Source organism: Pteropus vampyrus, unplaced genomic scaffold, assembly GCF_000151845.1.
Source record: "Pteropus vampyrus isolate Shadow unplaced genomic scaffold, Pvam_2.0 Scaffold170, whole genome shotgun sequence".
NCBI lineage: Eukaryota > Metazoa > Chordata > Mammalia > Chiroptera > Pteropodidae > Pteropus > Pteropus vampyrus.
The window spans coordinates 2,898,038-2,923,166 of record NW_011888951.1 but is presented as its reverse complement, the minus strand read 5'-3'; the positions used below and the strand labels follow the sequence as shown (position 1 = coordinate 2,923,166).

General features: G+C 50.0%; 1 protein-coding gene across 1 annotated transcript in view; it reads right to left on the bottom strand.

The window, feature by feature from the left end:
* The window catches only part of GLIS1 (GLIS family zinc finger 1), a 221,096-nt gene that overhangs the window by 70,578 nt on the left and 125,389 nt on the right, over window positions 1-25,129 (bottom strand). Inside the window, exons 3-4 of the mRNA XM_011370518.2 lie at window positions 16,805-16,982; window positions 10,452-11,334 (exon numbers count right to left, since the gene is read on the bottom strand). Coding sequence (XP_011368820.1) covers window positions 10,452-11,334; window positions 16,805-16,982 — 1,061 coding nt within the window. The remainder of the gene's footprint in view (window positions 1-10,451; window positions 11,335-16,804; window positions 16,983-25,129) is intronic.

Sequence of the window (25,129 nt, the reverse complement as noted above, 5' to 3'; positions counted from 1 at the left end):
CACTGTAAAACAGGGATCTTGCCACTTCCTTGTGCATTCCTGGAACCGCCCATCAAAATTCTGCATCCTGGGTCCTTACCCACAGCCGGGCCATGTCTGGGAAGGTGCAGTTGTTACTCTCAGCTTGAAAATCCTATGCATTTTGGCTCTGATAAAAGAGGCTGGTGGATGGTTCATCAGTTAAACACTCACTGGGTGCTTGCCTTGCTCCACATCCAGCAGAGACCTCCCAGTCTTGCCCCCAGAAATGCGCGGTCCTGCAGAGACCTCCAATCAGTCCCATTGTCCCATCGGCAAGAAATGCACAACCTAGCAACGCTGTACCAGTAGCCCTCTGAGGCTTATGCCCCCAACACGCAGACTTAAGGGAAGCTGGGGGTGGTATGTGGATGGGGCAAGAGCAGGTTGCGCTCCTTCAGGCGGCCACCTCCCAGCCCTCTAGAAATCACCACTTTCAAGGCCATGAAGTCTCGGTGATGGACTCTCGTTTTATCATTAGCCACGTCAGAAGAACGAGGAGGAGGCAGCGCTGCACAAGTCAGTGCTGTAATCACTTACAGACTGTGCTGGCCCCAGTCCTGGCAGTGGAGGAAGATTTATTGTGGGGATGGATGGAAAACAAAGAACAGTTGTGCAAACTTTACGGAGCTACATTATGGGAAATGCCTTTTCCATTTCCCACTGGTAAATGTGCTGGACGCTGTTTCCAAATGGGACTGGGCTTTGTTACCCAACCGGGTGCAGACACTGTACTCTGGTGCAGCCCACTGGGCTGAACCGGCCTGGCCCGAGGTGCCCAGGCCCTGGCTGACAGCCAAGCACTACTGTCTAGGGGCACGGCTGACCCAGGATTCTCTGGTGGACCTGAGGAAGACGGGCCTCTGTGTCCTCATCTGCCTATTGTCGCTCCCCCTCCAATGTACCCACTCCATGACCAACATTCTAAATGTTAATGCTGATCATGTCACTCTCTTGCTCAGAACTCTTCTGACACTTTCTCCACTGCCCTCAGGGTAGAGTCCAAGCTCCTCATACTGGACTTTGAGGCCCTTTAAGGTCTAATTCCAACGGCCATTTCTGCTCCCAGCTCCCATGCATGTAAGGTACTCCAAGCACAAGAGGACACCTACATTCACCCCGAGGGTCAAGATTGTCACATCTCAAAACTTTTGCATATGCTGTTCTCTTTCTTTCAAATTCCTTTCATCCTGGTCTGCACCTGAAAAGTTCCTATGTTCCCCTCAAATCCCAGCTCTGTAACATCCTGTGCAAGTCTGCTCCTTCCTCTGTGCCTCTGTGGCCTCCTTGTCATCATCCTCATTTGATGCTGTACCCCCTGCTTCTAGAGTCAAACTTGGTACAGTGTGGGTATCAACAAAGCTGTGTTGAAAAGATGGCAAGTGGAGACAATACAGCTGAGCCTACAGCCCTCTCCTGAGGCAGGGGCACAGGTAAGGACTCCTGAGCATCCTGGGTGTTGGAACCTCTGAGGTGACAAGGCCATAGGTGTTATGCAACCCATCACACACTTAACAGATGAAGACAGGACGCTAAGGTCTGTTGCTGCAGCAGTCCAAATGAGGCACACAAAGTCAGCGTAGCTAACCCATCTGCTATCAGCGGAGACAGAGCCTATTAATGCTCAATCATGAAGTTGACAATTTCCAGGACGTTCCTCTTAGAAAACATGGTCTAGACGCTTTCTTAGAGTCACTGTTGATTTTATCTGACTTTCTCATTCCAGTAAGAGAATCATTTCAATTCCATTTACATTTAATTCAAAAGCTTTCCCCCGCCTTCTATTATTTTAAATTCAATTCAGAGGGTTGTGTGTTTTTTTTTATCTTTAATTTTTTTCATATTCCATAAAGCAGTGTTGAATTTACAAACTTGGCCAGCATTCCTCAAGTGTGGTACTCTCAGGATTTCTCATCTCTGTGAGAACTCGGGTTTGATGACTCAAAAAGAAAAAAAAAAAAAGGAAAGGGAAAAAAAAAAAGAAGAAGAAAGGAAAAAGAAAGAACAGGGCTTCTGTTTTCAAGCACCAAGAATTTGCCAGGCCTGAGGTAAGTGCTCCATGTACATGATCTCATTGAATTCTCACAACACTCTCCCCCAACGCAGGACACTGAGGCTCGGAGAGGCCATGTGACTTGTTTGAGATCTCACAGCTGGTTGAGGAGCAAAGCTGGGATTTGGACCCAAGCATTATCCTATGCACTTAGCCTTTGGTCCACCCTGGCTCACCAATTCCTGGCTTAGAATTTAAATAAGAAAGTGAGGGAGGGGTCAGGGATGGAAATGAGGTAGGGGTGGGGGTGGGGAGCTGAAAGGGAATAGAGTTGGGTGAGAGGTGGAAGGAAAGGTGAGGGGGTGGGAAATGGGGTAGGAGTGGGCCATGGGGCAGGGAAGGAGGAAACGCAAGAGAGCTGTGGAGAGAGGCCTAAAGGCCAAAAACTGCATTTGGGGAGCATATGGCTAACAAGTCACATGCCTGATGGGAAACCTATCTGGGAGGAACATGCCTGTGAGGGTGACTGTGTACTCTGAGACCCAGCTACAGGCAGGAGCACTGGAGTGGGAGTCAAGAACTCAACTTGATCCCCTCCGCGGAGCACTCTGTAGTTTGCGGAGCTCGGTGTCTCCACCCCTCCAAGAGACTCTTCTGGGGTGAGACTCACAAGCCTCATTTTATAGACGCAGACACTGAGATTCAGGGGTGAAGTGACTTGTCCAAAGTTGCACAGCTAGTGAGCAGCAGAGCTGGGACGAGTGTCCAACTCCACGTGTCTCCAGTTCCTCTGCCATCCTCCAGACATGTCATTTCCTCCTGGGGCCTCAGTTTTCTCCTCTGCACAGTGACAAGAGGGAGCTTCGAGGCTCTGACCAATCGCAAGGCTGGAGCTTCAGCAAGCCCCTACATTTGACTTTTAAAAAGTAGGGTAGAGGAGATGGCATCCCGGCATAAGCCCAGATTTGTGGAGCTGGAACCCTGGCTACAGGACAGGAAAGGGCATTCGAATCTGTTGGGCCCTCGCTGAACAAAGAATGCTAGGCATTATCCCATTTCACAGCACAGAAAACTGAGGCTCCGCACAGCCGAGTCCATCCAAGATCACAGAGCCTGTCCATGGCAGAGCAGGGACTTACGAGAGCCTTTTTTTTTTTCATTTGGGGACACTGAAGACCGCATGGCCACTATCCATTTTAGACTCTCCCTTCTCTCTTCTCCTAATGCAAACTTCCCAGAACAGTCAGATCCATGTGTTGTACACTTACTGTGTGCCAAGCACTGCGTGTATAGTATCTCATGAAAGCCTGACTACAGTCCCATTCCCTCCACTTTATAGGTAAGAAAACAGGCTTGCAGAAGGCATATAATCACAGGCTGGTAGGTAGCAAAGCCAGGTTTCAAGTTAAGGTTATCTTGCAGAAAAACCTCAAGCACCATATTAGAGGGTGAATGTGACCATCTTTAAGGTCCCTGGAGGACAGTGTCTAGGCAATCCTCACATAGCCTTGGAGTAGAGAAGTTGGATGGCCACCAGGGCAGAGCTTCTGTAGTAGGGAGCAAGCTCAGCTCCTCTCCCTCCAAAGCCAGGCCAGACATCAAGGGGCATGTGGTCCCAAAGATGCTCAGCCACACCAGGAAACAGTGTTATACGTGGGACAACATGTGCTGGGAGAGCAGGAGGCACAGAGAAAGGGTGGTGGGGAGAGGGGGACACTAGACTGTGTTGTGAAGGATGGTTAGGAATTTGCTGGGCTGGAAAAGGCATTCCAGATGGAGGAACCAGCAAAAGCCAAGGCCGAGAGGAGTGAAAGAATCTGGAATGTGCAAAAACTCTCTACCAGTTTGGGAAGAGAGGAAGCCTCACAGCAGGGAGAAATAAAGCAGGCATCCCAGGGCTACTGTTAACTCTCTGGGTGACACCAGGCCACAGAACCCCCTCTCTGGGCTTCGGCTTCCCTGTCTAATAATGAGTAGACATAAGAACTGGTGTGATTCCAGGGGCTACCCCAAAGGAGTCATTAATGAGGCACATCTGGATGCCGAGCTGAAGGCTGCCTTTGCCCAGAAAGGTGTTCCTATCCAGACCCTTCCACTCTGGAATGAGGCAGGCTCAGGCACCCATTTCCAAAGTGTGTAGACATGGTGAACTGAGCTAGTGGAGACCAGCTTGGCCTCTCCACACTCAGTTACAGCAGGATTCCTGAGGGCAGGAGTTTTAAATTGGAGCTTTTTAATTTCCCCAGCTTCCAGAAAGGAAACTTGTTTTCAGGCGACTTTTTTATTTTAAAGGTAAAATGTCTTACTCCTTATTCTATGAGTGCTCTCTCCTCCAAGATAGAACAAAAGACCATCGTGTCAGCAGGGTAAGGGACTGGCAACAGGCTCTCAAGGTGACTGGGGCCCTGGCTTGGGAAGACTAGTTAAATGCAACTGTCTATCAGTTTCCCTGCTTGACTGAGGGCTCCTTGAGGCCAGCCAGGCTGGCTTTGATTCCCTTCTGTGACCCCATGGCCATCAGGGCCTGTCACACAGGAGGTGCTCAGTGATGGCTTGCTGAATGAATTTCAGATATGGATATTCTCTCAATATTTGTAAGCAGACTAATGATTCTCTGCCTGAAAAGTGGCTTGGGGTCATGGCGGGTACACAGTCTTTGAGGTCAGGCTGAGACCTGGTTTCAAATCTGACCCACGATGCACTTGGGGCCTGAACTTGGGAATGAATTAGATAGCCCTTTCCCCATCTGTAAAATGGAGATAATAATCCCAGTCTCCAGGAATGTTCTGAGGGCTGATATCATGCATGTGGGAAAGCCCTATATAAAATGAAAAACACCCAACAAGTATTTCAATAATGTTCCCATCCCCCTTGACCGACTTGGACAAGGTTAGGCAGCCAGGCCTCAAATCCTCAACTCCTGGCTCCCCTCCCTCCCTCCACCATCCAGCAATAATATCACAAGATTCAAGGACAGCATCTTTCCCACAGTGCCAGAAGTCTCACATCGCATCTTCTCCTCTCTGGAACCCCACATCCCAGCACAAGGCCCTGCATACATGGCAGCCTGCTCCTCAGGCGAGGTAAGTGTTTCAGCAGGATTCTTCCCTAATCTGAGGGTCACTCTCCCACAGTCTCACCTTTGCCAACTATTGGTTAGCAGCCCCTTCAGGAAACTCCCTGACCCCTGAAGCCCATTTGCTGTGCACTCTCAGGCCCTGCATCACCCTCTCAGGGTCTGTCCTCCCAGCCCCTCTCAGTACATGATGAAGATGGCCTGGCAGACCTGCCTGCTGAGATAGTGCAGGCTCCTGGATAATTCCCAGGATTGAGCCTGAGATGTTGAGGTGAGTCAGGGGTGGTGGCTGCTGTTCTAGAAACATGCCCAGCCCACAAGGCCGGTCTCAGGCCATGGGCAGTGGGGAAGGAGCAATGCCCAGGGACTCCACTGGCTATGATTCAAAAAGCACAGAGGACTCTACTAAAAGAAGAGACTAGGCAAAGATGAGTAGGTAGAAGGCAGCCGGCCCGTGGAATGGTCCAGGCAGCTGAGCCAGGTCATACAGAACAGGCCATTTCATCTGCGAATGTCAGCTTCTTCTTCTGTAAAATGGCCATGGTAACCCATGGCTGGGCATAGCATGTCTCAGAATATATTTGTTCTTTTCTCTCTCAGAACTTCCCATGAGATATGATCCTAGACTGCCAGCATGACCTTGAGAAGTGATTTAGACTCCCTGGGCCTCCGAGTTTTCACCAGTTTTGTTCTGAAGATGCAATAGGGATTATCCAACACTGAGCCAGGATATATGAATCTCCAAATCTCAATAAAGAGAAACTCTTTCCTTCCCCAACCCTCACAATACCCAAGGTTTTGTTTCTCAGAAGGAGCAGAGGGCCAGGGAAAAGCAAAAAAAAAAGGAAGCCAGAAGCCCCAGAATTATGGAAGATGAGAATGAGTTTGGCCCGGGCTGGCCTCCTGGGAGGTAAGCAAGGCCTTCCCAGGAGGTCCAGCCAGTGGGGCTGGTGTTCTGAGTTCTTTGGCTGATTAAGGCCAATTGATAATTCTTGGCTTTTGGTCGAATGCATTTACCTGGTCGCAGGTCCAATGACGCCCAAAACAGATTGGCAAATAGCAGAGAGGGATGGGGACCAGTGGCCAGTGTGGCTATAGCTGCCAGAGGAACCCAGGAAAGATGGAAGCCCAGCCCTGAGGCTCTAGCTGCCCATCAGGACTGGGAGGGTACAGACCAGAGCCTTCTCCCTGTACCTCTGCCCCAGTGCCCCCTTCCAGCTCCAGCCACCCTAGACAGACATTGTCTGGTGCATAGCAGGCATTCTGTTTCACTGGCAGACACCTGACAACAAGGCCACCAGCTCGTATGACAGCCCTGTCCACATCATCAACAGCGAAGGCTGCTAGAATTAGCTGACCTCAAGCCCAGCTCCATCACTGACCGGCTCTTTTGAGCCTCAGATGCCTCATTTGTAAAAAAGCCACAAATGATCTTGTCTTAACTCCTAGGGCTACTGTATGGATCTCCTGAGATGATCAGCATGAAAGAGTGTGCTGGGGGAAGGCAAGAATTAACTAAGCGCTTCCCTACGTCATTTCTTTTAACCCCAATAACTATAATCCTAAAAGGCAGGTGCTATTATCGACCCATTTTACAACCAAGTGTGCTTCAGTACAGAAAGGCCAAGTCATCTGCCTGAGGTCATACAGCTGGTAAGTGGCAGGGCCAGGCAGGGACCCAGGTCCATGTCACTCCACATCGAGGCTTTTCACCTGTCTACACACACTTTCCATGCTGTACCTATAGCTTTGGTAAAGCTCTTCACAAAAGTCAGGGACTGCTGTCATTATTATTTCCTATAAAACTCAACGTTATGAGAAGTTTCCTTTTCACTCTGCCTTTTTCCTGATGCGGAGAAAAGCAAACTACGCAGACTGCTCATTTCTGCAGTCTCAGACAATCAGAATTCCAACCGTCTGGGACAGCCAACCTAAGAAAGCAAGAAATTAATCTTCTCAAAGTTAACGTCTTCGAGGCGTCGCAGCAGTATTTGGGTTGGACGTAACCTTGCTATGGTAATGCAGATGAAACCTCAAATTTAATAAGGCTAAGACAACTCGGACAATGTAAGAAACATAACAGGATATTGCAATGAGATTAGGGTGCTTCCTCTGGACAGCATGGACGTCGGGGAGAGGGCAGGGTGGAAGACGGATGGTGTGGTCTACCCCAGGGGCCGGTGAGGTGAGTCCTGGTCCCAGGTTCAGTCTGAGGACTAATAAGCCTGAGCAGAGGGGAGCTGGGCTCCGTGAGACACCCCGAGGCCAGCCTGGTGTGGGAGCACAGGCTCCACGCTTAGGTTAAATGTAAACCAGCTGCAAGGATGGGAGTGTTACAGTTGGATGGGGTGGGGAAGGCTTACCTCATGAAAGAACTGTGGAAACGGCTGCTGGAAAGATAATAAAAGGATTAACTGCTATTTTAGTGGGCCATTTACTCTTCAATCAAAGTGTCTCATCTATTTCCTGTTCTCCAGAGGCTCCCAGTCCAAAATTCCTTTGTCTATTACAGCACATGGTAGCAGAAGCCTGTCATGAGAAATTAATAATTTTACAGGGACGGGTGATTTTATTTATCTGGGTGGGGGCTGGATCCTGCCCCTTTCCGGGGGTTGCCTACTGCACCAGCATCTCAGGAAGGGAGAGCACTCCCATGGCAAGTCGGAGGAGCTCAGAGGAGACCTCTGCTACCATCTCCAGTGGCACCCAGCAGGGCTGGCCCTAGGACCCCGGAGAATAATCAGCTGAACAAGAGAAGATCTACACAAACAAGAGCATCACAGTTTAGGAAGATGTGGGTTCAGATTTCACTCCAATGGTTACCAACTGTGTAATCTGGGGCAAGTTGTTTTTATTTATTGTTGTTATTATTATCACTATCATCCTAGCCTTTATGATTCTTGTTGTTGCTATTGTTCATTTCTAACTAGCTGTGTGACCTGGGGCAAATTATGCAACATCTTTCAGCCTCAGTTCCCTCCTCTGTAAAATGGGGGTTAACGGGAGCTATCCCATAGGGTAGTTGTGAGGATCACATGGAATTATTGCTTAGACTAGGTCCTGCATACGGTCCATACCCAGAAGCTGCGTGCCGGTATCATCACTATAATCCCAAATCCCCGATGAGGCAAGATGAACTGTTCTTATAAGTAGCATGTGGAAGGCCAGCAGGACCCTCATTGAACTTTTGTTTCTTCATCTGTCAAAATTGTGGGTTTTACAAGACTCTTGTGAACATTAAATGCAACCACGGGTGAGTACAGACACAGCTTTAATATCACCTCCTCCTTGAAGCCTTTCTGGGCCTTTCTTCTCTGAAACTATGCAAATGCCATCCCAGAACCTGTCATTGATCTCCACATCCACTTCCCGCCCATCCCTGACCGTGAGTACTCCCAGGGCAAGGACCTTGGCAGGTTCTCGTCTGAGTACTCAGAACCAGGCATAAGCCAGGTGTAAGCCAGTGACCACTGAATCAAGTAAGATCCTGGCAGGCTGGCCCAGGAGAAAGAACCCTAGAGAGAGATCCTGAGACTACACCGAGCAATCTGGGTTTCTTCGACCCACTTGCTAGTCCTCCATTTACCTACTGGAAAATGGGCAGTGAAGACCTCAATCATCTCCAAGGGCCCTAATGTCCAACGCAGAAACTCCTGGATACTATGATTCCATATGGAAGGCTGTAGTGTGAGAAGGCCACTAACCACACCACACTGGGGTTCAGGTCATGTAGCCTCCATGTAGGCCACCATAGACACCTGTGGGATCTTACCCACAGGAGAGAAGACAGAAAGGATAACTGTAGCTCAGCAGCTGTCAGGTACAGGATCTCAGAGAGAGACAGGGCCCCTCTGTCTTCCAGCAGCTCTGGCCTGTGACGACTATTGGTCATCTCCTTTCCAGGCAGGAATATGCTTTTCTGCAAGCCATATGTCACAACATCCCAAGTGAACTGGGGCATCCTCAGTGAGTGGCCCGGCCATCATCTCTTCTTCTAGTATATTCTTGGGCCAAAGGCCCATAATAAACTCAGATTCTCAGTCTGCTCACTCCAGCCTCTCCTGGCGACATCAGCAAGCCAACCACAGGTTCCCTTTTACTTCCGGTCTTTTGCAGAGGCTGTTTGTTCACTTCCCCTCATTTTGTCTATAAAGTGAATTCTTTCTCATTCTCAAAACCCAGCCTCCTTGACGCTGAAAGAGCTGGGCCAATGGATACCCAGCTCACAGCAATATAAGGAAATGGGAACCAAAGGGTGAATATCTGGTCCCAGCAGGATGGAGTTTATGTTGCCAGTTGCCAGTGCTTCCTGCTTCCTCCCTGGTCCCTACAAATGCTGCCCTGGGCTTTGAGCAGAGACAGATGTGTGCCCCCTGTTCCCGCTGCACCCCTTCCCAGACAGCGCTCCTTGAAGCAGGGCCTAGTGACAGTGACAGCACACAAACGTGGAGGAACTAGACCTTGGCTATGACTCTGACCCTGCAAACCAGATATACTGCTTCCTTCCTCTGCCTCACCAATGTCCCAACAGCTGGTAAGACTGAGTTGAGTCTTGGTGGCTCTTCCAGCCCTTCCACTCCAGGCAAGTACCTCTTTTGGTGAGCTGGCCAGGCCTCAGGTATAGGCATGGTGGTTCAGCTGAGGATATCAGGGACTAAGCCTACATTCCCAGTCTCTGATAAGGATTTTCGCCACAGTGTAAGCAGAAATGATCAGTCAGAGGGGCCGGAGCCCCCAGTGCCTGCAGTAAATGTGTATGTGTGTGTCTCCCTGGAAGCCTTAGTCTCAACCCCAGCCAGAACAATGAAGGCGCTATCCAGGGCCTTATCTGTTAACCCCTGGCCATACCCCAAAGCCTGCTCAAGGGAGCCAAGCTGGATGCCTGTTGAGGACCCAGTGCTCAAGTCTGTGGGATGCTCCAGGAGGCCCAGGGAGCCTCCGTGGGAAGGACACCAGGTGAACGCCCAGCAGGACAGCATGCTCCCTACAACTCATTTGTCCATCATCAGGTGGGACACTGAGCATGTGCATAGAAGAAAGAAAGCTAGCCAAGCCTGCTTTGACTTCAGAGCACTTGTGTCACCACTTGAACGAGTGTGTGTGACACCAGGCCATGTAGTACGCCTTGGGGTGGGAGATGGGACACCTGGAGAATACAAGGGGCCCTTTGCCAAGGTTCCCAGTGACAGGGGCACTGACCATCTTGATCAGTGGCCACATCCATAGCACTGGTCCTTCCCTCCTCAACCATAGGACACCTCAGGTGGCCCCCAGGTAAAGAGGCCCAGGTAGGCCTCTCCAGGTAGTAAGAGGATGCTGCTTTGCTGGTCAGCCAGCTGTGCCCTTGTGGCTGTGAGAACTCACCATGCACTTGTTGGGTTTCTCTCCTGAGTGCACCCTCATGTGGATAAGCAGCTTGTAGCGGGCATTGAAGGGCTTGTAGCGTCGCACGCAGCCTGCCCAGAAGCAGGTGAAGTCCTCACCCTTGCGCTGGTCAATGTGGCTCTTCTCGATGTGCCGCACCAGCTCCTCCTGCTGCTCATATGCTGCACAGCAGTCCACCCAACGACATGCCTGCCGCCCAGCCACCACTCTCCCTGCCAGGCCCAGCCCCAGGCCTCCAAGGCCTGGTCCTGGTGGCAACTGAGACAAGGGATAGGGAGGTGGCAGACCCTGCTGATGAGGCCCAAAGAGTTCTGAGAACTCATCCGCAGGCTCCTGCTTCAGGAAGCCCGCCTTCCGGCAGGATTCAAATTGCAAACTGCCTTCATGGCTCTCAGTGGTAGCAGGGCTGGCCCGGGGCCGCTTGGGAGGGCCCCCCAGGTCTCCTGACAGAGGGGGGCTCCGGAGTCCATTTATGCAGGTGACCAGAGCTGTCTGGGAGGAGCGGATAATGGAGGTGATGTCGGAGGAGGCACAGGCTGAGGAGGAGGCTGAAGAGGTGGGGGGCAGGCCCAAGAGGCAGCAGCGCTTCGGGCCACCCTCAGGGAGGTGGGCCTCAGGTGGAGGGCCCAGGCTGGTACTGGGTTCGCTACCCAGAAGGTAGCAGGAAGGTGTGGGGTTGGCAAGGCCTCGGCCTGGGAGATCCAGGTCTGTGTGCAGGCCCGTGGCTGGTGCGGCCCGGCAGTGAGCAGACAGGGGTGATCGAGCTTCCATCATGGCTCGGTAGCCGGGCAGGGACTCCTGTTTGATATGCTGTGTGGCCGGGAGGCCGCCATTCATATATGTGGCCTGGGGTCGGGGTGACCTGAAAGACAGTGGCCAGAGAGTTCATGAGAAGGCGGGCACTCCACAGTGGGGAGGCCCAGGCAGGGAATGATAGGGGACCTGAGGACTGAGGGCCAGGGAGGCTCAGGAAAGAAGAGAAAGGCCGAGGCTGGAAGCGGAGAGAGAAGCGGGCAGGGGAGAGGCAGAGACTGGTTGTCTGGTCAGCAAGGAAGAATGTGGAGGAAAAAGGGGCTGGGGAGAGGTTCAAAAGAGGCAGGAGGTCTGAAGAGGAGAATGCTGGAGGAAGCACCGTTTCATCCTTTTACCAAGTCCAGCCCACCCCCTCCAGCCCTGGATGCCATCTCGTCCTGCCTCTGAGGCCCCCCCGGGGTCTGCCCTGATCCCCTGCTCCTGACCTTCTAGTACATTCTGGAGGAAGAAAGCCAAGGCTGACATTCTGAGGGACACCCAGGTCCAGTTTGTTTTAAATTTTGCTTACTTGTCTCTTAAATCTTTATTAATTTATTAATAAAGATTTATTAATTTATTAATTTATTAATTCACAATCTCTAAAAATGTTAATTGTGTGACGTTTTGCCCCAAACAATTTGTCTTTTCCACTGTGAACGTCAGTCATGATGAGGGGTGCATCCTAGGAATAACTGAAGGAAAGCTTCTTGGGTGGGTAGATATCTCAGAATTTCAAGTCCAGACACCACGACTGCATGAGACACAACTTTGGAGAGAAGCCATGGGCAGGCAGGCCAGGCAGGGTAGCACGTGGAGGTAGGGAACCTGGTTTCTAGGCAAGGTGCAGCTACTCCCAGCTGGGCACACCTGAACAAGGTGTTCTGGGCCTCTCTCCTCACCCCAATATCAGAATATGGTTCTTCTCGTGTGGGGGAGAATGGTGTGATGGTGTGATGAGCAGAGCTGGGCTCACTGAGGTGGTGTCTTCATCACGCGTGTGGTACATGCATTTCTAGAGAGGGTATCTCTGAAATTTGAGACAAGTAAGTGCAGGTAGAGACATCAGGGCCAGCTGGTTACCGGAGGAAGGAGAGAGGCCAGTAAGCCGATGCTGAGCCTTGGGTCAGAGAAGCTCCTACTGGCTGGCTGGGCAGAACAGGAAGCCTGCTTATATGCCTAAACTCTAACTAAGATACCCCATGTGAGCCTTGCTTTCCTCACCTGTGAAACAAGGACCAGTGCTCTCTACCTCAGAGGGTGGCTGCCAGGATCAAGTGAGAGGACAGATACCATGACACCCATCTGGAAAGAGGATGGCAGGGCAAATAGTGCCATCATCACTGCCACTGTCCTCAAGGCTCCCTGCAGCCAGGCCTGTGGGGCTGTGGGGTCATCATCTGTCCCTCTTTTTCCCAGTGTTACTTCCTGCAGCCCCTTCCTCTCTGGCTGTGCAGCTGTGGCATTACCCAGCTCCAGTCACAGATGGACGGGAAGAGAAGGGACAGAGAAGGAAAGTCAGAGCCCAGAGCCCTTAGAGCATCACCACCAACTCCATCACTACCTGGGACAGGAAAGGATTCAAGAGTGCAAAGGGCTTGCCCACGGTCACTAGCAGCAAGCAGTGACAGGGCTGGGACCAGAATCCAGGCTCCCCTTCTCCTGTCTGTGTGTCTTTCTCCTATGGAGAACTGACCTGAAGCCCTACCTGGGTAAAGGCTTGCGGGTGGGGCTCTTCTACTTGTTTCTCATCTACACTTGAATAATTCTCCACCTAGCTCACCAGAGATCTCTCTTCCCTCCTAGGAACTCTGCTGCCCAGAGTGCGGATAGTGGGCAGCAGCAGAAGGAACTTGGGATTCTGAGGTAGACAGCAAACACATAACCCCCGCCCCAGGGTTGCGATCACTGGGCAGCAAAAAGCTCCGAGTAGCTTGAAGATATGATATACAAGTTGTGATTTTGTGGAGCTTAAAAAAATAAATAAATACACAGCTGCTCTTTGCATGGTTGTGATCCTGGGCCTGGCAGAGGTGGGCATGGGCAGGGAAGGGCAGCCAGGCAAGGCTCCGTTTCAAGCAATCCTTTTAAAAACAGTGCCAGGTTAAAGCAACCCCCACCAGAAGAAAACAGCTGTAGCATTCTGCAACTGAGTCACCTGAATAATCAACAGCAAAACCTTGAGTGACATCAGGTGGGGAGGAGGCTCTAGTCTTGGTGTCTCATGACTCCAAATGTTAGCTGAAGCAGCCCCCACTTGCCCTTGCTCTGCTGCTGAGCCCTGTGCATCCCAGGCGACTCCCACCACACCTCTAGAAATTGTGAACAAGGGTCTTCAAACAGAGCAAACAAACCTGGAGCAGCCCCATGTGCTTAGACACTTTCCCAAAGGCTGTCTCGTGCAATCTTAACACAGGAGAATAATGTCTGGTATCTGCTGAACACATGACCAAATTCTTCAAGGGAGAGGCCACCATCTGTTTTACACTTATGAAAACCGAAGCAACTTGCCCAAGCATCAGAGAGAGTCAGTGATAAAGCAGGAATTTGAATCTGGATCTGTTTGAATCAGAGCCTGGATTTTCCTACAACACTCTACTGCCCAGGGCCCCAGCTTCCTCATTTGTAAAACGATCTAATTTCATGACCATTATGTTTCCTAGCAGCCTCAATGTTCTGAGTCTCAAGGACTCAAAAGTGCTTCTGCCTGTCTGTCATCCTGGACCCTGGAAGCGAGCCGCTAAAATTGGGAAAATCCATATTTCACCAGCAGAGACTCAAAGGGACAGGAGGGTGATCTCGGACCTCATGGGGTCTACACATCCACTGCTGACTCGCTGTGGGTGAGTCAGTCCAGGGGCTGTGGCCTGGACCGAGGGTCAGCGAGTTTACTCCACAGGCTTTTCACTCTGCTGGGTGCTGCTGGGGACTCAAGACAGTTCAAAGCCCAGGTCCCCAGCCTTGAGAAGCTCCCCTTCTAATAGGGAAACTGAGGGCCAGCTCCTGAGGGAACGCTTAAACTCTGCTGAGGGGTGGGTAGAGTTGTGGCAAACAAGAGAGCAGGAAGGCTGAGACATGAAGATGTGGAATGTGTGGCTCATTCAGAACAAGGACAAGAAGCTGGCGTGGTGGGCAGGCAGGGGCAGCTCCTGGCACCATTGGGGGTCTGCACACACTGTGGTTTTTTTTCCTCATTTTTGGTAAGGAAACGAGGCCTGGAGAGGGTCAGCATCTCACCCAGAGAGCTAGTGATGGAGCTAGAACTTATACTATACTTCACAACAGATTCTGCTGACCATGGCCAGTGGTGGGCAATCATTTTAAGCACAGAAATGACAAAATCAGGATATTCCTGAAGTTCCTTAAAACTCCTCACACTTGCTGGGTGACCTCAGGCTACTTTTGTAGCCTCTCTGGCCTCAGTTTCCCCATCCATAGTGGTTGTGGGTTAAGCAAGCTAACACACAAAAAGTGTTTGGCCCAGTGTGGCATGTAGTAAGAACACTAAGATTATTGCTTATCAGCAGTAGGACCTGGGCCTCCTGGGACTGTGCGGACTAAATGAGAGCATGTGTTCAGGCAGCAGTCACTCAGAAAGTGCGAGCTATTTTATAAGTATCAGAAACCTGGGCTGGAGGCAAGGAGGCTGGCTGCTGCCACCTCTGCCACTGAAGTAGTTGAATTTGGTCAGGCACTTTCAGACTCCCTCATTTTCCTAAAGAAAAAGAGGGCCCAGCCTCTCTCCCACACCCAGGAAGTGGATCAAGATGTCAGAGATCAGGAGGGACAGCAAGAACAGAGAGGAGGGGCCGCAAACACAAGGCAATCTAGTGGGAGGGCGAAGAGATGGGATTCAATTGGGTGTGGGAGGGAGGCTGGGCCCTCTTTTTCTTTAGGAAAATGAGGGAGTCTGAAAGTGCCTGACCAAATTCAACTACTTCAGTGGCAGAGGTGGCAGCAATATAGATTGATGCTGGTGTAGAGTTCTGGGTACAGATTCTTCTGTGCCCTAAATTGTCAAAATGATATTCAAAATGACAAAATGGTATTTCTGATCATCTCTATCAAAAAAAAAAGAAAAGAAAAGAAAAGAAAGAAATTATTTGCTTAGCTTTCCCTAGATTAGCATAGCTCCTACCCTGAGATAGACAGAATTTCACTGAAGAAACGATACTGCCGGGGAGCCTCAGTGAATAATCAAGCAGATAAATGCATTTGACTATTGTCAAACAATGCATAGTTCGAAGTCTAAAAGATGCCTGCTCATTGTTATGTACTGAATTTACGTCCCCTTAAAATTCATAAGCTCTGACCCCTAATGTGACTGTATTTCGGGAGAGGGCCTTCAGGGAGGTAATTAGGGTTAAATGAGGTCATATGGGTGGAGCCCTAATCCAACAGGAAGAGACATCAGGGGTGTGTTCACAGAGAAAAAGCCATGTGAGAACACAATAAGAAGGAGGCCGTCTGAAAGCCAAGAAAAGAGGCCTCGGGAAGCCCCAAACCTGCTGACATCTTGATCTTGGACTTCCAGCCTAAAGAACTGTGAGAAATAAATGTCTGTCGTTTAAGCCACCCAATCTGTGGTGTTTTGTTATGGCAGCCTGAGCAGACTAATACACTCCTATAAATCAGAAGCCTCACTAACATCAAAGAAGGCCACTGGGAATCTAAATTCTCAAAGAAAAATGGTTCCATGTGAGAAGAATAAGCAGCCTGCTATTTGGTATTATCTCTTATTGTGTGGCTCCCACTAGAAAGTCAGCTCCATTGGGAGGATCTCTGCTCCCTTTGCCAAGACACCCCCAGCAACCCACGGTGCCTGGCATACAGTAAGCACTTGATAAATGGCTGGTGAAGGAATGAACTGCAAACAGGCAACTGGGCCAGCTTTTATAGTCTCTGATCTCTGAACTGGCCTCAGGTCAGCAGCTCCAATCAGTGGAGAGAACACTTGGGCCAAGCGGGTGGGCAGAGAGGCCTGTCTGTGGTTGACTTCCACCTGTCCGCAAACCAGACGACAGGAGAAGCTGCAGGAAGCAGAATTCAGCCCAATATGCAACATTTGGTCAGAGGCGAACATCACTGGAAATATACAAGCATTGACTGAATGATTGTTACCTGGCAGAGTTCCATAAGGCAATGGCTTCCTGGGGCAGGAGATGGCCCCTGATCTATGAGTAGTCCAGGGTTTGACACTATTAACCCTGAGCTGAGTTTTCCTTCCCCAACCGACTCCAGAATCTTCTTCTGAAATGATTGATTCTCCGTGAAAAGCCACCCCAGCCTCTGCAATGAGGAAGTGCACCTCAATAAAACCATCTTTGTCTCTCATAAGACCCTGCAATGTCAGAGATGTGGGGCCTAGACCAGGAAGCCATCATTGTGCTACTGGGCTCTGGCTGGTCCCTGGCAATCCTAGGCCTCAGTTTCCCTGTATATCCCACGATCCAGGCAGACTAGGTGAGGTCTGGAGGCCCTTGGTCCTTGGCCTCGAAGGAGTATCCACAGAAAGCAGCTGATAGTGAGGACAGAGCACATACCTGCTAGGATGGGGGAAATGGAGCAGCCTCTCGCAGGCTGAGGGGTGGCCCCGGGGTGGTGGGGTTCCCGCAGGGAGAAACAAGCTCTGGCGGCAGGCGGTGCCAGGGCCCTCAGCAAGGTCCAAGTCTAGCAGGCTCTTCTCCGAGCCTGGGGTGCAGTGGCCGTAGCTCCCATTCACTAGGCAGAGAAAAACAAGAAGAGGAGACAAAGTGAGTGGAGACAGACTTCAGAGGGGTGCAGGGAGGCAGTCATTGGGTACAGCATGGGACAGAGCACCCTTGAGCCAACACTAACTAAACTGCTGCTGCATTCAAGGCACCAGGATACTTCATTTAATTCCCATAAATCACCAGCAGAGTCCGTAACCAGGCACAATTCTAGGCTCACGAAACACTGGAGAATTAGACAAGCTCATGTCTCTGGGAGCTCAAGATCTATAATCCTCACGTTGATCACCTAGTGTTCACCTAACAGGGTGTGTGGCCACGTGCTGGGGCTGGTGATCTAGAGCCGACAAAAATGTTAGGCGTGGTTGTTATATTACTTCCCCTCCCTGGACCTCAGTTTTCTCATCTATAATGTGGGGATGTTAATCTGGAAACTCTTAGGCTTAGGCTTTCTGCCCCGTCACCTGACAGGGTTATGCTAAGAAGGAAAGAACACGCATGGGCTTTGGGGCTCTATGAACTTTGAAGTGAGCCCCAACCAAGCCTGTGTCTCAGACAAGTCCCTTCCTGAGGCTGATCCTCAGACCCGATGTAAAATGGAGACAGCCACCCCAGTTGTCCAGAGATGCCGTTAGGTTTTCAGAGCTGAGGTGCAGAGCCCCCAGCACAGTGTTGACACCTAGTAGGTGCGCCAGGAGCAGAAACTTCTTACTGTCAAATAGCACTTTGAAAAGCATAAAGTACCCCGGAGAGGTAATAAAACATTATTATCAGCCCCAAGTATTGCCCAGGTACTGTCAACACTAAGCAAGATAAACCATTAAGATGAGGAAAGAACAGATGCCAGAACACCATCAGCCCCTAATGTAAGGACAAGGAGAATGGCAGAAGCATCACTCGCTGGGGAGTATGCGCAGGCCCTAGGTGCAGGTCCACCGTCTCAGTGGAGCTTCCCCACTACCTCTGAGGGCGGTATGAGTATTATTACCCCCATTGTACAGAGGAGAAAACAGAGGCTTGGAGAGGTTAAATTACTTGCCTAAGATCACATGACTACAAAGAGTTTGGACTGGATCTCCGGCTCATGTCTGCCAGACCAAAACCCCACATTATAATCACTGTGTAATAAAAAGCGGCCTCTTGGCCAAAAATCCAACCCCACCCAAATTCTAGCCCACTCCCAAAGCCAAACACTCCAAGCTAATTCGTCATGTGCTCTGGATAGGCACCACACATTCACCTGCCAAGCACTTTACAGTTTGTAGACAAGAATGCAACACGCTCAAGGTCCCAGGGTAGGTGAGGGATTCAGACAAGCCTCCAGGTTCCCAGCCACAGGCAAGCCTGCTCAAGAGGGCTTGGATGAACATTTGCTCAGAAGCCGCCCTCTGTGTCACCTTCCTGGGCGGAGCCTGGGCCCGTGTCCTGCTGTGAGAAACACTTGCTCCGGCTCCCGCTCGCTTTGGCTGCTGCTCGGCCAGCCCTTCACAAGCTTATTTTTTAATAACTTGGTTGTTTTTTAATTAAAAAGAAATCCCTGGTAACAAATGTGAATGGCCTGAGTTAATGAGAGCAGGCTGCTGCTCGTTTAACTCTGTCTCTGCTTGGCGGTCTATGCCTTTTCCAAATCATTTCTGCATGCGATTTTATTGTCCCATTGAGGCAAATCCTGGGACTGGGCCTCAGAAAACTGTGGATCATTTTATGACCATTAATAGCATTTGGAGCAGAGAGAGCTTAATCATCACACGGGCTGTTCTGCCAGGGTCTTTCTCCCAGAGTCTTTGGGTCAGGGAGGTGGTTCTGAGCTTCCTTCAAGAACCTGCCGGGCTTGTTAGGGACCTCTGGGTCACTCACCCCTCCTTCACTTAGGGGGCTGTGTGGTGCGACAGACGGTGGGCCCCCGGAAAGGCGCCAGGGAGCCCAGCATTTATAAAGCTTTTATTCATCCAGCCCTTCATAGGCGCCAGGCAATTCGGTCCTTTCAAGTGTCCATTCCTGTGAGGCAGGGCCATTTCCAAATGAGAAAAGTTGAGGTTTAGAAAGATTAGGGGCCTTCAACTGGGCTCTGGGGTCTATAAGAGGTGGTTGAACCCAGATCTCTCAGATATTAAAGCTCAAGTTCGGTTCTGCTGCCTCTCAGTCAAATGATGGACAACTGGGCGCCCTCGAACAAGCATCCCCACCTGTGACTCCAATGAAGTTCATGTTGGAGGCCTTTAGGGAAGTCAAAGTGCAACCATTACAACGACTCTTAAACTTTGCCAGGTAGTAAGACCACTCCATCCACAGACAGACAAGCATGTGATGGCATAGGAAAGTTTACTGGTTTATCCAAAGGAACACAGGGAGTCAGGGGCCAAGCTGAGATGAGAAAAGTGATGGTCATTACTTGATGAACAGCTGGGACCTGTTGGCTTCTCTGCTAGATACAGTAAGAGGTTTTCTTATAATAAATAAGCAAGCCAGCTCTGGAAGGGAGGAAAAAAGAAGCCCCTCGGATCACAGTTTGGCACTGCTCAGGGCTCCGAGCCCATTCAAACCTTGTCTTGTGTAACTCTTACAGATCCTGGATGAAAGCACTGGCCTCCCCACCTTGCAGAGGGACATAAGCACAAGAGCTGACAAGTAGCTGTCCAAGGTCACGTGCCAATGGCTGGCATAGTCGAGGCCTGAACCCAGGCCTCCCAAGGCCTATGCCAGACCCTGCCTTGGGCCACCTGCTTTCTCAAAGGCTGAAAATTAAACCAGAGACTGTAATATATGTCCTAGAGATGCTGCCACCACCGAAAAGACATGGGTACTGTCACCGCTGCCCACCCCCTAGGCACCCGAGTCAGCCAGGAGAACTCCCACTGCCCTTCTGCCTATTGGCATCTTGCCTCTCTGTCCCCACCCCTGCTCATTCTCCATCTCCAGAGAATGACCCACCCCTGCTCATTCTTCATCTCCAGGGAATAAGGATGGAGTCTTTCTCAGGGGAGGCAAGGGAGTGAGAGGGGCACATCAGCCACACTGCCCTGAGGAAGGCTGGGGGTTCCCTGGGAAAGGGCTGCACCCAGTAGCCCTGTCTCCCTCTGTGCCACAAGAGACCAGACCCTGGACCTGGCTTTCCCCATGTAAATGAAACTTCTTTGGAGGCTTGGAGGGTGAAGAGTTCATTTTTACAAGTTAGTGAGAAAAACTAGAATGTCAGTGCTGGGACTGACTGACCACCTATTTTATTAATAGATAAAGAAATTGAGGCTCAGAGAGGGAAAGGACCTGCCTTCGTCACACAGCAAATCCACAGCAGAGCCTGGAATGGTACCCCCCAAGGCTAAGTTAGTGTTTGGTTTAGTTTCCTTTTCAATTCTCAGTTTTCTCATCTGTAAACTGGTGCTAACACCAACCTCACAAGGTTATAGTGATAATTAAGTGAAATATGAACACAATGCCTTTGGCATGGTGCCGGGCTGATAGCGAGCACTCGAAAAGTGATGATGATAATAAGAATAATTATTTATTCCATTTATCCTCGAGCTCAGGATGGAGCTGGGAGGCAAGGCTCTCTGTATGAGAAGCGTTCTATCCCCAGGAAGGTCAGGTCTGGATGACCCTGAGACCATACTCAAAAGGACAAGCTCCCAAGGCTCAGGGGGTCACCAAATGCAGGACCAGGCAGCCTGAATGAGGTCACAGCCAGCAAATCTGAAGCAAATGTCTCCAGTTACACGCCACAGAGCTTTGCAAATTACCGTAATGACTTGGCTATAAAGCGGTACCACATATAAGGTGACTCCCCACAGGAATTTTAATGTACGATAAAACCTGCCAAGTCTGCATGAGAGAGACAATGATGCATTCAGCATCTCAGGCCCAGATGCCGTCTCCTTGCAGTCCCAGGAGCAGCCAGCAGCTAGGTCTAGGACTGCCTACACAATGGCTGTTCCTCGTTCATGGATGAGGCAGAGCAGACTTTTAGTGCCCACCAGCCACCAGACTGGTGACAGGGTACCACACTTTCGATCTACAAAACATTTCACAGCCATCACCTATGAGTTTCACTACAACCCTCAGGGGTAGGGTTGGGTAGGCTCAGGGATAGGACGAAGGAGGGCAAGCAATTTGCCCAAAGTCATCCAGCAAATGAAGGGCTCAGACTTACACTGGATCTCCTGACTCAGCCATCTTGTCAGCAAACCTTGTACATGAAGGGCATGACAGCAAATATTTTAGGCTTTGCGGGCCATACAGTCTACTGTCACAACTACTCAACTTGGACTGTGAAAAGCAGCCAAAATAATGAGTCAACAAATGAGTGGGGCTATGTTCCAATAAATCTTTATTTAGAAAAACAGCTCACTGGCTCTTGAACTGTAATTTGCCAATCCCTGAGTTAGTGCAGGAGTTAGAGATAGGGCTTTGCAGTTAGAAACTTTCCTGCATCTGTAAAATGGGGAGAATTTTATAGGGTGCAGTGGATGGCATGAAAACCAATGAAATATTGAATTCAGGGCTGGCCCCTGGCGGGCATTCAATAAATGGAAGTGTCTGAACCTGGCTCAGGGAGCCCTCACGACCTAGGCTTACCTCTCCACCTGGGCTTTGTTACCTCACGATCCCAAGATGCTTTGCTGCTATGTTGCACACATCCTCACCCATCCAGTCAGGGTGGCCTGACACCTCCCAAACCCCTCTGGGCTCTCAGAGCTCAGCAGAAGTGCATCCCTTTTTGGACTGTTCCCTGGTCTCTCCTGCCCTCCCTGAGCTCTCTTACCTCAGCTCACAGCAGTCCCTGTGAACAGCTGCCATTCAAGGTACACCTTCTTTCTACGCACCCAGCACATGCCAAATACTCAACATGTTTGATCTCTAAGTCTCCATAACATCACCACAAAGTCAGGATTACAACACTCTGTACTGGTACCTGGATGTTTTTAAGTGCAGTTAAAGTCCTGCCTCCCCCGTGAATCTGTGAAGTCCTTTGAGACAAGGGTCATAGAGCCCCAGAGCTGCTGAATGTCAGAGCATCCTGAGACATGATTTTGTCCATTTTACTTGGCATACAGAAAACACGGGTCCAGATGAGGGAGAGGCTTATCCCAGTTGCTCAATGAGCAAGTTCTCTAGACACCTGGGCCTCACTGGTGAAACTTTCCTCATTCCTAGCACACAGTTAGACCCACAGGAGGTGCTTGGAAACCCTGGGAAGGCGAGTGGCTGAAAGGACTGTCCCAAGTTCACGTTCATGCCTACTATATGCCAGACACTGACTTAGGAAAATGGAACACGCTTTGTCACACACACACCTAGGTTGAAGCCCTGGCTCCAGCATCAACTTTCTGCCTGTTTGACCCTAGATGAGTAACTTCCTTTTCTGAGCCTTAGTTTCTTCATCTGTAAAGTGGGGACAAGAATCCCTGTTATAGGGGGGTGCCTGTGAGAATTAAATGAGATAATACATGTAAAGGCATGGTACCTAGCACAGAGTAAGCATTTTAGTAAAAGTTCTTTGTTTTGCTTTCTTGACAGGCAGGAGAGACATGAGCACAGCGTCCCTGGATGATCTGTGTCTCTAGGAATGGGGGCCTGCTTTCCTAGGCAGTGAGCACAGAGGGCAGCCTTGGGCAAACAGAGTCTTGAGTCTGAGCCTGGCCTCTACGCAGGCTCAGTTAGTGCAGAGGAGGGCCTCAGCCCTCTCTGAGCCTCTTTGGCCTTCCCCTCTGAGCAGTTAGAGTACCAGGCAGGGCAGCAGGAGGGGCCCTAGAGATCTCAGTGAGTGGTAGACAAAGGGCTCTACTTCTCAGGCCCAGGAAGGGTGAGCGGCTCCCTAAGGACACACACGGCTGAAGCCAAGCCTACACTGTATCCACACTCCAGGGCCCCTCTGCCTCTCCACACTGCCTCATCATCCCCTCTCCTCCCTCCTCACCAAACCCAAAGGCTTGGCAACAGCAGGGAGTGGAGGCTTTCTGAGAGAAGCGGAAAGGCAGACGACTGGGCTTTTTCTCTAGTCTCCACAGCCTGGTGAGATGGGCTACTGAGGCCTGCTCACTCGGTCTGGAGCCACCCTGGTGGTGGTGGGTGGGGGAGGAGTTCATCGCCATTGTCGGGGGAGGAGGCGGCTATAAGTTTGGCAGGGCCTACGGAGCTACAGAGCCTGATGCTTGAGGCCTCATGCCAGGTTTATGGCCACCCGTCGTCTCTTATCCCAGATCACAAAAACTCCATAAATTCTGCTTTAAAGCTAAGCTAGATTTACAGGGATTCAAGCCAGTAAAACCTGAGCAGGCTCACCTCAGGATGGCGCCGCAAAGAAACCAGAGCGAGCCCTTGGCTCTGTCCCAGTCCGGGGCCAGGAAGTGAGCAGCCCAAAGCTGGTTACGCATGTAGGTGCAGGCATGCACGTATGTAAACATATACATGGACTGAGTTTTCCCTCAGACTATCTTATTGCTACAAAGTTAGCACATATTTATTGTATGAAAAAGTAGAAAATGTACCTAGACAACAATGGAAAATAGATATCACCTATAAGGCCACCAACTGGAGAGGGCCACAGCAGACATGATAACACATAAATCTCTGTGGTATTTCCTTCCACATCCCTATATATTTCTGACAAAAAAGCAAGATGATAGTTATTTTCTTGTACTCTGCTTTTTTCATTTAGTAATGTATCATGAATACCAAAGTTCATGGAGTGCCCGTTAGTGTCCCGCCCAGTACTAGGCTTTTTCCGTGCCAGTATTGCTAACGCCATTTTGCAGAGGAATAGTGACTTTCCCAAGATCACGCTGCTGGTAAACGGTGGAGTCAAGGTGCAAGCCCAGCTCTCTCTGACTTGGAGGGCAGTGCTGGCCCAGGCATTGTTCCACATCATTAAGGGATTCAGAGTCAATGCAGCTGATTACTTTCCTAGTTTACTGGTCGGCTTGGGCTGCCATCACAGAATACCACAAACTGGGTGGCTTAAACAACAGAGATTTATTGTCTCACAGTTCTGGAGGCCAGAAGTCTAAGATCAGGCTCCTGCTGATTTGGTTTCAGGTGAGAGCTCTTTTCTCGGCTTGCAGACCTTCTTACTATGCCCCTCATACGGCCTTTCCTCAGTGCACGGTAGGGGTGGGGGAGGCGGGTAGGGGAAAGAAGACTGGGAGGGAAAGGGAGAGAAGGAAAAAGACGGAGTGGGGAGAGGGAGAGGGAGCAGGAGAAAGAACTAATTTGCTCTGGTGTCTCTTCTTACGAAGACTAATCCTATCTGATCATGGCCCTACCCTTATGACCTCAATTAACTTTAATTACTTCCTTAGAGGTCCCATTTCCAAATAAAGCCACACTGGAGGTTAGAGCTTCAACATATGAATTTGGTGGTGGGGGACACAAACATCCAGTCCATAACACCTGTTATTCATTCCCTCTTTCCCTCTCCCTATAATAGATTCCATATTTCCATATCTACCTATAGGGCTTGAGAAGGAGAAACAGTATCACATAGCAGATAAAAGTGTAGATTCTGGGGCCCGATCAACTAGTTTTGAATCCTGGTTTTGCCATTTACTAGCTGTGACCTTGTCTAAGTCATATACTTTGTGCCACAGTTTATAAAGTTGAAATGGATTCATATACCATATTTAAAGTATCTAGAATAGTACATATGACAGACACACAGTAGGCCTATGTCACCGTTTGCTCTCATGGTTGTTATCATGGTTAAACCCACTCCAAGGTGGGCTATGGAAGCTTGAACTGATCAGCATGATCTCATCTCCCTAGCCGTAGTGCCACAGTGACTGACTCCGAGATAGGCATGTAACACAAGTTGGTTTAATTAGACAGAGGCCTAGAACTTTTGTTTAATGATTGGGGGAAAAACAGCCTCTTGTTCTCTATACATAAATAAGGAAGCATGTGCCCCTGCTAACTAGTAGAAGCCACTCTATCATCCCAAGAGAAGCTGGTTGGAGGATAATGTCAATAAACCACAGCATCTCGATCTGGAAAGCAGAGAAACTAAGTCACAGTACTGGGAGCACCAAGAAACAGTAAAACTTGTGTGAACAGTAAAATTCCTATAGTGTTTTAAGCTTGTCTCGGAAGTATTTTCTGCCACTTACGACCCAAAGCATGCTTATTAATAAAATAATCTTCTGTAAAATAATTTTTATCCGCTCT